The 15,924-nt window shown below is 41.5% G+C and overlaps 1 protein-coding gene across 1 annotated transcript in view; it reads right to left on the bottom strand.

Moving 5' to 3' along the window:
• Window positions 1–211: 211 nt before the first annotated feature.
• LOC117348540 (dual oxidase 2-like) overlaps window positions 212–15,924 on the bottom strand; it is an 89,955-nt gene continuing 74,242 nt past the window's right edge. Inside the window, exons 29-34 of the mRNA XM_033920783.1 lie at window positions 12,964–13,117; window positions 11,495–11,727; window positions 8,750–8,908; window positions 6,561–6,716; window positions 2,686–2,814; window positions 212–1,871 (exon numbers count right to left, since the gene is read on the bottom strand). Of these exons, the coding sequence (XP_033776674.1) occupies window positions 1,749–1,871; window positions 2,686–2,814; window positions 6,561–6,716; window positions 8,750–8,908; window positions 11,495–11,727; window positions 12,964–13,117 (954 nt within the window). The 3' untranslated portion in view covers window positions 212–1,748. The remainder of the gene's footprint in view (window positions 1,872–2,685; window positions 2,815–6,560; window positions 6,717–8,749; window positions 8,909–11,494; window positions 11,728–12,963; window positions 13,118–15,924) is intronic.

A 15,924-nucleotide genomic window follows, 5' to 3' on the forward strand; every position in this document is an offset into this window, starting at 1 on the left:
GGGGTTGTAGGTTCAAACCCAACCTGCTCCTTATGACCCTGGGCAAGTCACTTAATCCCCCCCATTGTCCCAGGTACATTAGATAAATTGTGAGCTCATTGGGACAGGGAAAACTGCTTGAGTGCCAGAATAAATTCATGTAAACCATTCTGAGCTCCCTTGGGAGAACGGTATAGAAAATTGAATAAATAAATAAATATATAAGTGTTCGAGGCTTGTGCAGTTAAGGCAGGGCTTACAGGAATGGGGCAGGGCCAGGGACAGTGACAAAACTTGCGGAGATGGCAAGGGGAAATTGAGTTCCTGCGAGGACAGGGACATATTTGTCCCCGTGTCAGTCTCTACTCTGTAACAGCTATTCTGAGTCTGAGGTGCATGGTGTCCAAACACAGCCTCCTAAGTATAGTGCAGCAGTTCATGACTCAAACTCACTAAGAACTGTGTGGCACAGGAAGAAAACAGAAGTTCCAGAGGCAGTACTTACTGTAAACCTTCAGACAAGAAGGGGGAGAGGGGGTACTGGGAATCCCTCAGGAAACTGGACTTAAGGCAAATAGGAGCTGTCACTGACTTCTGTACCTTACAGGGAATAATACAGCTGTATATATTCTTGAACCCATTTGGAGAGATTGATACAGACCCAGGAAGTTAAATCATCTGAGTGACATTAGAGATATAATTTTATTTTGTTAAGACGATGATTAAGTAAATTAGTATAAAGCAGGGTTAGTATAGCATAGAAGAGGGGCTAATTTTGCACTTCTTTCTTTTATTTCCTCCTTTGCTTCTTTTCAAATTTAGGTTTCTTGTAGTTAATGTAAAAGAGATCTCTCCACCCACAAGGCAAATAAATGTTTGATCTCGGTGAGCTATTACAATACTCCCCTAAAATTTGCGGGGGTTCCGTTCTAGGAACCCCCGCGAATTTTAAAAAACCACGAATGTGGTTTTCCGCCTGTCAAAAGGCAGGGGAGGCAGGAGAGGGCAGCTGGAGAGGCAGGAGAGGGCAGCTGGAGCGCTGGCGGGTGAAAAAAAATCACTCGCGGTCTGCTCTGACCACCTCTTCCTGTATAAAGTCGGGCTACACCAATCAGGAACTCCTTTGACACACAGCTCCTGAATGGTGTAGCCCCGACTTTACTACACTGCATTTTTATAGTATTTTCTATTTTGAACTGTATTTCAAAATTAAAAAAAAAAAATCAACACTGCTTTATACAGTTCCTACACATACATATATGCCTTGGGCTTCTGGGCCTGGTGTACAGAGGCCTCCACATAGAAAGGGTTCTCCAAACTATAATGCCAGTCATTTAAGTGCTGAATTACACAGGATTCCTTTTACAGCAAACAAGGGTCTTCTAGAATATTATGAAGCACTTGGAGCTACATATAGGATGGTTAAGATTTTCTAGTATTGGAATGGGGGTGATTGTTCCTTAATAAAGTTGATTTGGCAGTTTTAAGATGCATGAAATGGTTATTTCCTATATAATCTGCATTGTCTGCATCTTCCCTGTCCACAGGGTATATACCCTGACATTTGCAGTATAGTGTGAGTATCGGCCTTCATACTGCTCAGCTCTGCAGCTCTAAAACATTCTGGAATCTTTTCCATTCTCTGATGCTGTTCATGTTTCTCTCTGGCACACATTTTCTACAACATATTGCCGTCATAGAATGGGAAAATCAGTGAGAAGTACTGTCCTAAATTTCTTGCGGGATGAAGCAAGATCTTTGGCCGTAGGTTAGAAGTTCTCGTAGTGATGCATAAAGTGTGCCTGATCCCGCTTGTTGAGCTGTTGACAAGCTTTCTCTACATTCTTTGTCATCCCGGGGGGTCCACAGCTGAACACTCCAATTTTCCGCACCTTGAAAAAAGCAATTAAACATATCAGATAACACCCAGACCCATAAGCCACTCTAACCACTACATTCATGGTGGAAAATGTGAGCCCACCAAAAACCCTATTGCACTGCCATATAGGTGCTACCTGCAGCCATAAGGGTTATTGGGGTTGTAGACAGGTGGGCATGGTGTGTTTGGGGTGGGGGGTTGGAGGGCTCACCATAACCTATAAGGGAGTTTTGGTAAGATGTTTATGTGGTACACGTTTTGTGAAGTTCACAGCAGTGCCCTGTAAGGTGCCCCTCTGTTCTGTTGCTATGTCTGGGTGGCCAGTCGATCACAATGCTGTCGTCCCCCCCCCCCCCTGTCCAAAAGGTCTTGTTCTGGGCGTTTGAGACTTGGATGAATTTTTGGTCGAGAATGTGGTATAAAGATATACGTAGTGGCGGTCTGGACGATCAAACGTTTGGACATACATATATTTTAGATGTACTTTTCGAGAATGGACATTTTGCTGCTGCCGACTTTGGGTGACTAGCGTCCTACGTCCAAATCGGTCTTAGACTTTTTTTTTAATTGTGCCCCTCCACAAGGTCAGTTTTGAAAATGCCCACTTGGACATTTTGACTAGTAAGATGTCCAAGTTCCGATTTATGCCAACTTTTGGATGTCTATCTTTTTTGAAAATGAGCCCCATAGTGCATTGGTGCAGAACTCCCCCAGGAGTAATATTTCCCAGAGGGTGATTTGTTGAATAGTCTCTCTGAAGAAGTACTTGAAAAGAACATGATAGTTTGCTGGACGTGACTTGGATTTGACACCAATACAGAACTGACCTCAGGGTGAACCTCCTGCAGCGAGTTGAAAAATGGAACAAAGGGTGGCCTCCCAAAATGTGTGATGGAGCGCAGTCCTGTGAATAGGCTCCGGTTCAGCACCTTCTGGAAATGGCGCTCACAGATGTACTGAAACAATCAAAGGTAAATGAGTCAGAAGCGGTTCAGGCATGGAGAGAAGACAACTGGCAGGAACTCCTCTTCCAACTTTTTCCTTTGATCTAGAAAATACTGTCCAACACACCCTAAAGAAGCCCATTGTGGTGAGGAAGTCATGTGATTCAGACTCTGCCAGAAATCGCCACGCACTTTGACCCTAATAGTGAGTCAGAATGGATTGAGCATTCAAGCACTACCATTCAACTCAAGGCAAAAAAGGCATTTATCTTGGTGCTCTAATGCTGTTTCCTCCATGGATTTACAATGCTTGTACATTTTGGCCCTGATTCTCCAAAGTGCATCCCGATTTTAGGCAGCTGTAGGCGTCCTACAGCTGTCTAATCAGCCAATCGGGATGCACGTTTTTTAAAATCAAAATGCCCCCCAGGCAGGCCTGAAGGCGCCTCCGGGAGCCTAGGGAGACCCGCAAGATGCCTAAGCTCGTCTAAGGGCCTTAGGCGGGCCTTAGGCTGAACCTAGGCGGCCCTACGCGTCTCCCTAGTAGAGGAGAAGCTTAAAATGTAGGCCAGCAAAATGCTGGTCTACATTGTAAGTAGACGCGGCTGCTATACTTATCGCGGCAAGGGATCTCTCTGCCGCTATAAGTATAGCGGGCCGCGGCCTGTCCGATCGCTGGCAGGAGGGTGCCCAGTCCCTCCTGCCCGAAGACACACCCTCCCGACACTACCCGACCGCCCCCCCCCCCCCCCCGACACTACCGACCGCCCCCCCCCGACATTACCGATCTCCCCTTCCCCCGACAATATCGATCGCTGGCAGGAGGGTGCCCAATCCCTCCTGCCCGAAGACGCACCCCCCCCGGCGCTAACAACCCCCAAACCTCCACTCCACCAAACCTGTTCTTACGGCGAGATGGGTCTTGCACGTCCAGCCGGCAGGCACGCCTGGTCGAAATGAAGCGGGCCGCCCCTTCCTGGCCCATCCCGCCGAATCCTAAGGCCTGATTGGCCCAGGCTCTAGAAGCCTGGACCAATCAGGCCTTAGGCATAGCGGGTCTGCCCATCCCCACTAAGTCTAAGGTCTGATTGGCCAATAAGTATAGCGGGCCGTGTCTAATCTAACCCGATTCTCTAACCCGCATCTGTAACATGGATGCCGGTTACAGAATCGGGGTTTAGTTTAGGCCGATTCTGAATAGGACGCCTCTCTTGGGCGTCCTATACAGAATCAGGGCTTAGGTGTCTTGCGGGCCTCGCCTTCAATATAGGCGGCCTACCTGGGGAGCATTTTTTTAAAAAAACGTGCACCCCGATTGGCTGATTAGACAGCTGTAGGACGCCTACAGCTGCCTAAAATCGGGACAGCACTTTTTAGAATCAGGGCCTTTATGTGTACCAATGCCTAAACCAGTGTCTTGCCAATTTTTTCAAGCCATGGAACACTAAACTTGGAGCTGCAGCTGGAGGGCCTCTGGGCATGCACAGATTTTGACAGCCATACATGCTCGGAGGCCCTCCAGATGGGACCCTGAGCTTGCTAAACCTGAAAATGGTACTCCAGTGGGGGTGGGGGTGCAGAGAAGAGGAGAGGAGAGGGCGCTGGCGAGGAAGAGATGTGCCAGCGCTGGCTGACTGCATACAGGACACGCCTCTCGCCATGACAGGCATGTCCTGTAGGTAGTCAGCCAGTGCCAATGCTTCTCCTCCACACCCGGAACCTTGCCTTGGCATTTTTAGCGCATGCAGCATTTTAGCGCACGCTAAACCCGCTCTATGCGGCTAGAGCTAACGCCAGCTCAATGCTGACGTTAGCGTCTAGCGTGCGGGGCAATTTTTTTGCGCATTAATGCCCTAACGTGGCTTAGTAAAAGGAGCCCATAGTTTGCAATACACGGGTGTAAACAAAGTTCAGATGACTGCAAAAAAAATTTTTTTTTTAAAAACTAGGATAAACTGCTACAAGAGGAGAGGAAACATTGTTCGGGGAAAGCTGAACTAAACATTCCAGTTTTGGCACATACTTTCCTCGAGCAACATCTAATTACTGCATTATGCACAAGTTAATATATCCATCTTCAGCACTTCTTTGGTAAATCCCCTCTCATCTGATATGTTTTCTGAAAAATCACTGCACAATCACACCACACCAGGATAATGTCAGAAGCTATAGACTGACGTGTAATAAGCATGGTTGATAACCAATTACGAGTATATTTCACTTCAGTTTTGTTTACCTTTTTGCCCCTGTTTTCTTGTCCCCTCTCTCTTGGCCCTTTAATGCATGCTCAATTTTGCAACATTTCAGTTACCATGAAGAAGACTTAGGGGGGATTTATCAAAGATTTGATCTAGTGCAAGGAGTCTTTCCTGATGTATTGGGGAAGATATCCTAATCTTTTAAATGAGAAAAACACTGAAGCATGAATAAATTTGATAAATTTCTCTCTATGGGTCTGAATAAATAGTAGATCAATAGATCGTAGATATCTTCTTTAGAATTACAATAACATATCTCTAGTCAAAGGATTTTTCTGAGCCCTCCACAAAAGTATGCTTATAATCTTTTTTAATATTTATAGACCACACCCACTGACCAATTTTATTGATTCTAATTGAATGGTTTTTTTCCTTTACTTATGGTTATATTTTACATATCCAGGGAAGGGGGATGGGTAGGAGGGAGAAGATTAGTGTATAGGTACTGGTTTATTAATGTTTTGTAAGTATTAATGTATGATTATTTTGAATATATTGAAATCAGGGGGGAGGGGGTGAAAATGATTCTTAAGTATTTTATTGTTGGATGTAAGTGCTGTTTTTCAAATAATTTGAAAATGAATTATTGTATGCACTATTTTTGGTTTGACAATGAATAAAGATATATTAAAAATATATATATAGACCACTATTTGATACATCATCATAGTGGTTTGCATAGTACTAAACAAAAAAAGAAAATAACTCCATAAAGAATAGAAAAGTAAAATACAAATAAAATAATAAACTACAAAGTAAATTCAAATTAAAATAGAAAATTAAAAAAAAAAGATGATAGAACATGAAAAGCAGCAAGTTGAGTGAATATCCCAAGAGGGGTAAATTGAACTTGGATTATATGTCTCATGGTCTGCAGCACTACTTTTGGGGGTCTCAGGCTGTCTCTCCCATCCTTCTGTGTCTTACAGACTATTGCAAGGGTCTCAGCTCTGTTCTCGAGGGCCATTGGCCAATTGATATTTTCAAGATATCACCTATGAATATGCAAAGGATCTGCATACAGTGGACGAAGTGGGAATGCAGATCCATCTCATACATATTAATAAGGAATATCGTGATAACTCATGTGGTTTATGGCCCTGGAGGACTGGAGTGTGAGTCCCCTGAACTAATGCCTTCAAGTTCGTACTTTCAGCTCTTTATAGAAAACATTAACCCCCCCCCTTTTTACAAAACCACACAAGAGGTTTTTAGCGCTGGCCGGTGCGCTGAATGAGCATTGGAGCAGCACAGAGAATTCGGTGTGCCGGACAGTGCTAAAAACCTCTTGTGCGGTTTTGTAAAATTGGGAGGGGTGTGTGTGTGTGTGTGTGGGAGGGGGTGGGGGGTAAGAACTGAGTAATCCACAATGGAGAAACAGATAAATTCCAAGTTCTTTCTCTTGTAAATTCTGTTACATTTAACAGTCAATCGTGACAACCATTTTTCCAAAGCAGTTTCTTAATTTGACATAAAGAAATTTGGCCTCAATCAGCTTACCAACATTGTTGTGCGGAGGTCAAACTTCTCTGCCAGCTGGGTAATGTAGATATGAACGGACACCAGGTTGTTCTTGTCGTTCTCCTCCACTTCTCGGATGATATCTGCCAGCCACTCAAACTGCCGCTGCGTCCGAGTCACCCAGATAAAATAAATCTGGCAAAGCAGAGCATTTGGTTATTACTTTTTTTTTTCTTTACCGTCTGATTTTCAAAGATCACCGGGTGAGGACTAATACCTTAGGCCAGTGTCTCTCGAACTTTTTAAGCAACGACACACTAAGCAGAGCAAGGAGTCCTTTTACAAAGGCGCGGTAGCGGTTTAACGCACGGAATACCGCGCGTTAAACCGCCTGCCGCGCTAGTACCTAACGCCTCCATTGACGGGGCATTAGGATTTTAGGCTGCCGCGGGGGTTAGCGCGTGATGAAATGTCCGACGCGCTAACCCCCGTAGCGCGCCTTGATAAAAGGAGCCCCAAATGTTTTTCACAGCACATTAAAACTGAAATTATAAAATTGCAAAACCACACAAAAAATTACCCCTTCCCCCTTTTACTAAGCTGCGGTAAAGGTTTCTATCGTGGCCCGGAGTGCTAAATGCTCTGACGCTCATAAATTCCTCTACCATGGCTTAGTAAAAGAGGGCCTAAAATTGAGAGTTATTTATTTAAAGTTCTATAAGCTATGTATGGGGAAATTGTAACAATGATGGATGTGATATTTCTGAGTACAAATTAAATCAAAATGCGGCTCAGTCTCTTTTTTTTTTTCCAATTTAATTTCTGTCAGAGCTGAAAATCTAAGGCAGGGCCGCCCTCGAGATCGACTGGCAGGCCAGGTTTTCAGGATACCCACAATGAATACGCACGAGAGAGATTTGCCTGCACTGCCTTCTTGGTATGCAAATCCCTCTCATGCATGTTCGTTGTGGGTCTCCTGAAAACCTGGCCTGCCAGTCGATCTCGAGGACCCGGACTTGGGCAGCCCTGATCTAAATGCCCCGCGCGCTAGCCGCTACCGCCTCCTCTTGAGCAGGCGGTAGTTTTTCGGCTAGCTAATCCGCTAGCGCACCTTTGCAAAAGGAACCCTAAGTTTGCAAAGAAAAGAAGATCCAAACGGTACCAAAAAGCCTTGATTGCTTTGTTGCTCACGTTAGGATAACTAATGTAATGTAATGTAATTTATTTCTTATATACCGCTACATCCGTTAGGTTCTAAGCGGTTTACAGAAAATATACATTAAGATTAGAAATAAGAAAGGTACTTGAAAAATTCCCTTACTGTCCCGAAGGCTCACAATCTAACTAAAGTACCTGGAGGGTAATAGAGAAGTGAAAAGTAGAGTTAGAGGAAAAATAAAAATAAAATAAACATTTTAACAAGACAGCATTGATCTAAATATTTTGGAAGGTAGAAGAGAGGAGAGAAAGGAATAGAAGCAGAAGGGGGAGCCGTTGAACAGTAGAATTCTGGAGAAATTTAAATGATAGAAATAGAACAAAACAAAGACAAAAGGCAAAACAATAGATAAGATTAAAGATAAATCATAAGCTGGAAAGAAAAATGCATAAAAAATAAAATTAAAATTACTTGCCGTTATTTTTCAAGAGCAATCGCGTCAATTTCAAGATGTGTGGGAGCCAATAACAAAATATTGCAATGATTAAATGATTCTTTTCCCTTGATTTACAGGTTCAATTACGAGGAGGGAGGGGGGATAATTTTATTATTTTATTAGTGTATATTGTACATTGTATTTGATTATATAATAGGAAGGGCTGGGGAGGGTGGGGGTTAATAGCATTGTATGTGTACTCTTGACTATTAAGTGATATATTTATGATCTATTTGTTATATTATATTGATGCACTTATTGTATGTTTAAAAATGAATAAAGAATTTTTTTTTTTTTTTTAAAAGAGCAATCACGTCAAAGAATGATGCTTGTCTGGGCAGTTGTATCCTTACACACACAGTCGCTCATAACATTGACAGACTCTTGGGTATGCAACATATATGTCATCTATTCTAGTGTATACTTATGAAGGCCATTAAAAAAAAAAAAAAAAGTAAATTTCTGGAATCTCTCGCTGCACACCCGGAATCTCTTTGGGGTACACCACTGTGCCTTGGCACACAGTTTGAGAGACACTTTCTTAGGCAATGCATGACAGAATGGTAATCTCACCTTCTTACACAGTATTTTGGAATTGACAGATGATTTGAAGACAAGATCTTTGAGAATGGATGCAAAGGGTGTTACCCCTATACCTCCTCCCACCAGCACAGATACTTCAAATTTGTTCCATTCTTGATGGCCCTCACCGAAAGGTCCATCCAGATATATCTAAAAGTAAACAGCAAGTCATTTGCAAACTGAGTTCCCTTCTCAACAGATACAAGCAAAAGCCGGTACGAGCTGTAGAGTAACATGATACACTTCTCCCTCCGTATTCGCGGTTTCAGCATTCGCAGTTTCGATTATTCACGGTTTTTAACTTGCTGGCTCCTCCCCCCCCAAATTACATCAGCTTGCATAGAGAAATCACCGATTCCAAGCGTTTAACAGAGAAAAATGCTGATTCCCAGCACTTTGTTCACCGTGTTTTGCCTCTCCTTCAGAAACAGGCCATGTTATTCGCGGTTTCACCATATTCAAAATGATTTTTAATAGAAAACAGCAAATAACATAAAAAAGTTACTCGCGGTTTTTCAGTATTTGCGGTTCTGTTTACCCCCCTATCACAGCGAATACAGAGGGAGAAGTGTCGATTCTTTTTATAATACAATTGCCATCATTAGCCACTCACTAGTGTGTTTTATGGAGGTGTCTGTTAAACTCCTTGACAGAGTCAGAGCCTGAAGGTCATACAGCTGTGCCAGATGGGCAGTTTTCAGATGAGGATATGAAAATTATGGCATCTAATCTTTCAAATTCCAGAGTACAATTATTATATGCAATTTTTAAGAGATGTGAGCAAACATGAAAAAAAGAATGTGAGTTACAGATAATTTTGTAAAGTGGTAATACGCTGGCCATTAGGAGAAGAATGTCACTGCCATTTAAAATAGCTTTAAAAAAAATATTTAGGCTCTCCCTCCTCTCCAAATTTTAGTAGGAAAAGACTTTTCCAAGTACGATACAATAAGAATAATACCGTGGTAAAATGTTTTAATGATTTAGCTACGAGGGGGTGCTTAAAAGTTGCCATCCCAACCAACCAACTTCCTAAATTCTGAGCGTTATTTTACCACTGTAGCTGAATAAAAAAAAGTGCTACCTTATTTCACTAACTCCCTCTTTTACCAAGGTGCGCTAACCAATTTTAGCGCACGCAAACTGATGTAGCGCGTGCTAGATGCTAACGCATCCATAGACTATAATGAGCACGTTATTATTTAGTGCGCGCTAAATCAGTTTGTAGTAAAAGGACCCTTAAGCGCCAACGTGCAGAAACAAAATTCTATGTTTTGACATTGTTTCAGATCACTGATTGAACCATATCCACGTCATTCTTTTTTTTTGTGGGACTGAGAACTTTTCGGTACCTTCTCAAATTGCTATAGGCCATGGATTCTTACTGCAGTATTCTGGACATAAGAACATAAGAACTGCCATCTCCGGATCAGACCTACGGTCCATCGAGTCCGGTGATCCGCACACGCAGAGGCCCAGTCAGGTGTTCTTCCATCAGCTGCCTCCCGACTCGGGCTCTTTATCCAGCTTTCTTTTCTTGTCAATAATGTATCTTATCTTCCAATCTTGTCCCTTTCTCCCTATTTATTTTAAGTTTTGGGTTTTGTTTTTTTTTTTTTAATTAAAGAAATGTATTGTATTGTAAACTGCTGAGATGGTATTCCAGTTGGTGGTATATCAAATTTTAATATGCCTGAAATGCAATGATTTCTGTTGATTGTATCTTACTTTTCAAGGAACGAGAAAGGCACTTCTTTGTTTTACTACTGTCCACATGTCAAGTAGTAGGAACCTGATCTATTAAAGGAAAGTTCGCACCTGCTGTCCCTTATAGAATACAAGCATAACAAGAGATATACAGATATGGCATTTAGGCATAACCACTCAGAGCGGCCATAGAGCTGGTGTGAGAGTACCTATGTGTGGAAGATACCTGTCTGTTAGTTACACATGTAAGTGGGAGCCCCGCCCTTGCTCCACCCCTATGTAAGCTCCCCTTGCAAATATGTGCTATGCAAATGAGTATTTGCAGAACAGCACTTAGGCAGCATGCTGGCACTTGCACCCATAAACGCATATACGCACGCTTATCTGCCATTGCTCTAAACATGTATATGTGGAATGCACACATAAAAAGGAGTACCTAGTTACAGAATTACTCCCATAATGTTGAAACTAAAAATAAATAAGTCATACTATACATGCTCAGGGAACTGATGGAGATTTCGTCTTCTCAAAGTTTTGTATGAAATTCTTAGTAGCTTGGAAATGAGCGTGGAAACCAAAAGCCGCACTGTTAGTATGTTCAAGCTGGAGCTCTAGCTAACAAGAAGCTACTGGACAGAATAAAATGGACAAAGATACTCCTTAGCAGTACTATTTTCAAAATGCCCACATTGGGACAAAGGCCATGTGTACTGTTTGGTCATAGGTTTTGCATCAGTTTTCAGAGGACACTTTCCTTTTGAATGTTACCATGAGTACCGTCCAGGGACCACGTGCAACCATTTCTGTTTTTGTATGTCCGATGATTTGAAAATGACATCTAGGCCTCTAACATATATAAGCATATCTCCAGGAAATTCTCCTGTTAATATAGCTAAAAGTCTAGGCTTATTCAACAATATGTGCACTTTTTGCCCCCTTGAGGGAGGGCAATTTTCAGAGAACTAATTAACACAGGCAATTTGTTCTCCCCCCCTGCTCTCCCATCACTTTGAAAATTGACTCCATTACCTTAGGATATCCATTAAGCTCACCCACGCATTCTGGTGAGTACAATTCTCGAAGCCGGGTTGTCCATGGACCTGCCGCTCTGATATGAAGACTCAGTGTTTCCTCGTGAGGGGCTGAGGTCAGTGTGAAAGGATGGTATTCATTCGTCCCCAGAGACAGGCAGGCAATTCGTACCCACTGTCCAGACTTGTAATCAAAATCCTGGGGCCGCTGAAATTTCAGATGAGTAACACCTAAGAAAGGAAAGAAATATTCCGTTAGTACCGTCTGTGAGGACAGCCAATTTGTTTTGTGTGAGTGTATTATAATAAAGAATAGAGTAGTTTAGTTTATTCAGATTCTTTCTATATCACTTTCATAATGGTACAACAAAGCGGTTCTCTCTCTTGAAATGACTCTGGCTTAGCTATCATCATTAATTGTGTGCACGTGTGAATGTCACTTATAGAAAACTGTATCTCCACTTCCATTTTATACTTACTGTACATTCACTCGTCTCAATGACTTTGGGAAGCTGACAGTACATTTACTGAATTTTAGGAACACAATGAAATAAAATTAACCCCATTTTAACAGACAATTCAATCCATATTGAACTGAAGTGATCAACATTTAAGTAAACTGTCAGTGGTTTTGGTTAAGATGAAGCTGGATATTCAGTGCTAGCACCTGGATATTGGTCGGTGCTGAATATCTGGTTTCAACATCATTCTGGAAATTCTATGCCTTTTTACTGTCCTAACTCCCTCTCCCTCCCCCCCCCCCCACCACACCACTTTTACGCTCCAACGCTTATAGAATTCCTTTGAGCATTGGAGCATTTAGCGCTTCAGGCCACAACAGAAAGCTCTACTGCGGCTTAGTAACAGAGGGTCTTTATCCTGTTTGTTATATGGTCTGAATATGGCTGCTAACTGGATAACCTCTGGCTCCACCTAAGCTCCACCCATAGACTACCAGGGTTAGAGGGAAAATCCAATCCTGGTAGAGTCACTGATTATCCTTCTTTGTTGCCACTTATCTGGTTAGCGGCATCTGGTAACTGGATAAGTGACTTTTAGGTAATGGCCCCAATATTACTTCCTCTAAATACCCTGTATTATATGTGGTCCTCTGCTGCAAAGCTGCGGTGCTGAAATGCAATACCTCAACCTGTGTACCGCTTTCAAGTTCTATTTTCGCACTGCACTTTACAGACTGGCCGTAGAACAGTGTGAAAATCCATTCACCAAACCCGAGATTGAACAATGAGTTAAAAATGTTTATTTAAACTCTATGAGAACATTTTTTTCTTCTCTTCCTGTTGAATTTTACACGGTTTCTATTCAGCAAACAATCTCAGCATTATCTAACCAACGGATTCAAAATATGAAAAGAGGCCTTTGGAAGAGTCTGGCGAAAGCACGGAAACTGGAGCTGAGCAGTGAGCAGTCCTTGGCTGACTAAAAAGTTATTTCAATCAGACATACCTGAGGGGAGCAGCTCAGCTTTAACGACACTTAGCTCTGTCTTCTTTCTGCTCAAACTCATCAGCTTGTCTCCCAGATAGAAGATCGCAGGCACTATCAAATATATATAAAACCGAGGCTGCTGGATTAATGCAAAGCTGCCGTGGATGATGGTCTGTGAAACGCAGGAGAGTTATCATTAGGCAGATAATTTTATAACAGGGCATCTAGGCTGTGAAGACACGTCTGGGATGGAAAGAGGGTTTGAATTTAGCTCACACCTTGCTTATGTTATAGGTCAAGGTGAGTTACATTCAGCTACAGCAAGTATTTCCCTGTCCTTGGAGAATTTACAGTCTAAAAAATTCTTTTACGAGGGTGCACTAAGCAATTTAGAACGCACTAGCAATTAGCATGTGCTAAATGCTAAGATGCCCATAGGAATATAATGGTTATCTTAGCATTCCCCCACCCCCTTTTAGAAAGCCGTGTCAGCAGTTGCCACTGCTGAAACTGCCTCCAAACCCATAGAGATTTAAAGGGTTTCGAGGCTTTTGCTACACGGCAGCTGCTAGCACGGCTTAGTAAAAGGACTCCTAAGTTTGTATTGGAGGTTATAGGTGCTTATTTATCCTTTTGAATCAATTTGTTAATTGCTTCCAGAAAAACCTCGAACTGATTTGCAAAACAGCTTCAAAGCACATACAATCAAAAAAGCCACACACAACATGCAAATAAAATAAACAAAAAAAAAATGTATAATAACCCCAATGTATAAATACCCCACTGTATCTATTTTAGAAAGCAACAAATGTGCCATATGACTTTATAAATCAGGCTCCCAAACGTTCCTGTAAAAGCTACTTGATCCAAGCCAGGAGCAGCTTTTCCTCCTAAGTTTGCACAGATGCAAGCATACTTTATATCATATCCCATATTATGGAATTCCATCTCAACCTTCATTCCTGGGAGTATAGCACATAACAGTATGTGCCATGTGTATTTTTAAGTATCTGTAACGTTACACCCAAAATGACAAAGGGTGTTCTTAAACACACCTGCCACAACAAGATTAAACCCCCCCCAAACTCTGGAATGAGATCCCAAAAGACTTTCTAACAGCATGCAAGTCTTGATTCTCTTAAACATTTCTCATACAACAAAATTATGATGGTTTAGAAAGAAGCTAATTTTCTCCTTGTCTTTTGGTAGGCAGCTTGTGCTTGATTCTGCACCAGACATCCTACTGCTATCTCTCAGCCAATCGGGATGCATGTAAACAAAAAAAGTGTGTGTGTGTGTGTGTGGGGAAAGGATGCCTACATTGTAGGCATGTGTCACACGTGTACAGAGACATGTAGACACACGTGTACAGAGACACGCCTAAGGCGAGACATGGACATGGCTTTGCCCAGCAGTGGCCTTGGGCGTGCTTAAGCGTCCCAACACATCAACACATCTCCACAGACATGCGACAGACGCCTTAAAGGTAGGCCTGAAAAATACTGACCTACATTTAAACCTAAACCATACGCTCTATTGTGTTACTCATTCCAACTGTAAATGCAACTGCTGATATACCTTCCTGCTGGATCTTCAGAATGCCAGTGAAGTAGCTTAACTTCTGCTAGCTGGAGTTGTCATTGATCTGTGCAGTGAAGTGAACCAACTTTTACCCCTATTTTTCTTCTTTGTTTGCTGTAAACTTTTTTCTTAGATTTCTTAAATTTTCTACATAATAAACTAATTAATAGGGAAATAAATTTCAGTATCCTGTGATGAAGATCTTCTACAATTATAATTATCACAGCTCTACTTGAATTCTAAACTTTATGATAAAATACTTTTCAAATTAAAGTGAAGTGCTCAGACCTTATAACCAGTGCTTTAGTGAACCAGTGTCCTGAATTCGGAGGTTCAGTTCTCCCAACACTTTGGATCAGTCCTGTCCTAGAGAGCCAACAATAGATATGAGAATGTATTGATTTAATTTGGTATAAGAATTACGTTTAAATGGAATTAGATACACTATATGACATCCAGGCTTTTAATGTCATTTGAGTTAATAAACATTTGTTTTTATTTATTTTTAGTATTAATGTCCCTCCCTGATGAAGAGATGAAACTCGGGTCGGGGGGACAGGGACTATAGAAAGAATGGCTTACAACGGCTTATTTTAACTCACCAGCGCAAGTTTTAGGCACTCTATCATCATTGAGGAATAACATTATACAATCAACCACCCGACAAAGATAAGTACAACACAGGATATAACAACGCACGTGGAGTGCCTTGTGTATATATTAAGGGTGGTTAGGGGACAGTGAAAGCGATGATGGTCCCCTTGTTAACCTCAATTTAGTGACATCACTAAAGCACTGGTTATAAGGTCTGAGCACTTCACTTTAATTAGAAAAATATTTTATCATAAAGTTTAGAATTCAAGTAGAGCTGTGATAATTATAATTGTGTGTTAAATTTTCTACACCCATGTGTTACATTTTTTTCATTAATTTAAATCTTCTTATACTTGTTCGACTGATTTTTGGCTTAAAAAAATGGAAGCATATTACTCCATATTATCAGAAACTTCATTGGTTGCCAAATGAGGCCAGAGTTTTGTTTAAGTTTGCTTTCAATCTTTGGCTTGTCACCCGGCTACCTTGTTTCCCATTTTTCTTTGAACCACTCAAATAAGTTTCCACGTAGAGTTTGTTGGTCTACATTCCCTTCTGTTAAATTATGTTGCTATAAAAGGTTTCTTGAGAGAACTCTTTCTTTTCAGGCTTCTAAATTAAATGTCTGGTTTGGAAAAATCATGCTAGGAGCTTCCTCCTATCTTGATTTTAGAAAATTATTGAAGGCCCAATTATTTGATAAAGTTGTATCCTAATGCATTCTGTTGTCTTTTAAAATTTTATGCATTTCTTATATTTTTACTACTTGATGTATTTCCATTTTTAAATTGTATTTTGCTGTAT

This window comes from Geotrypetes seraphini, chromosome 14 (assembly GCF_902459505.1).
Source record: "Geotrypetes seraphini chromosome 14, aGeoSer1.1, whole genome shotgun sequence".
Lineage (NCBI taxonomy): Eukaryota > Metazoa > Chordata > Amphibia > Gymnophiona > Dermophiidae > Geotrypetes > Geotrypetes seraphini.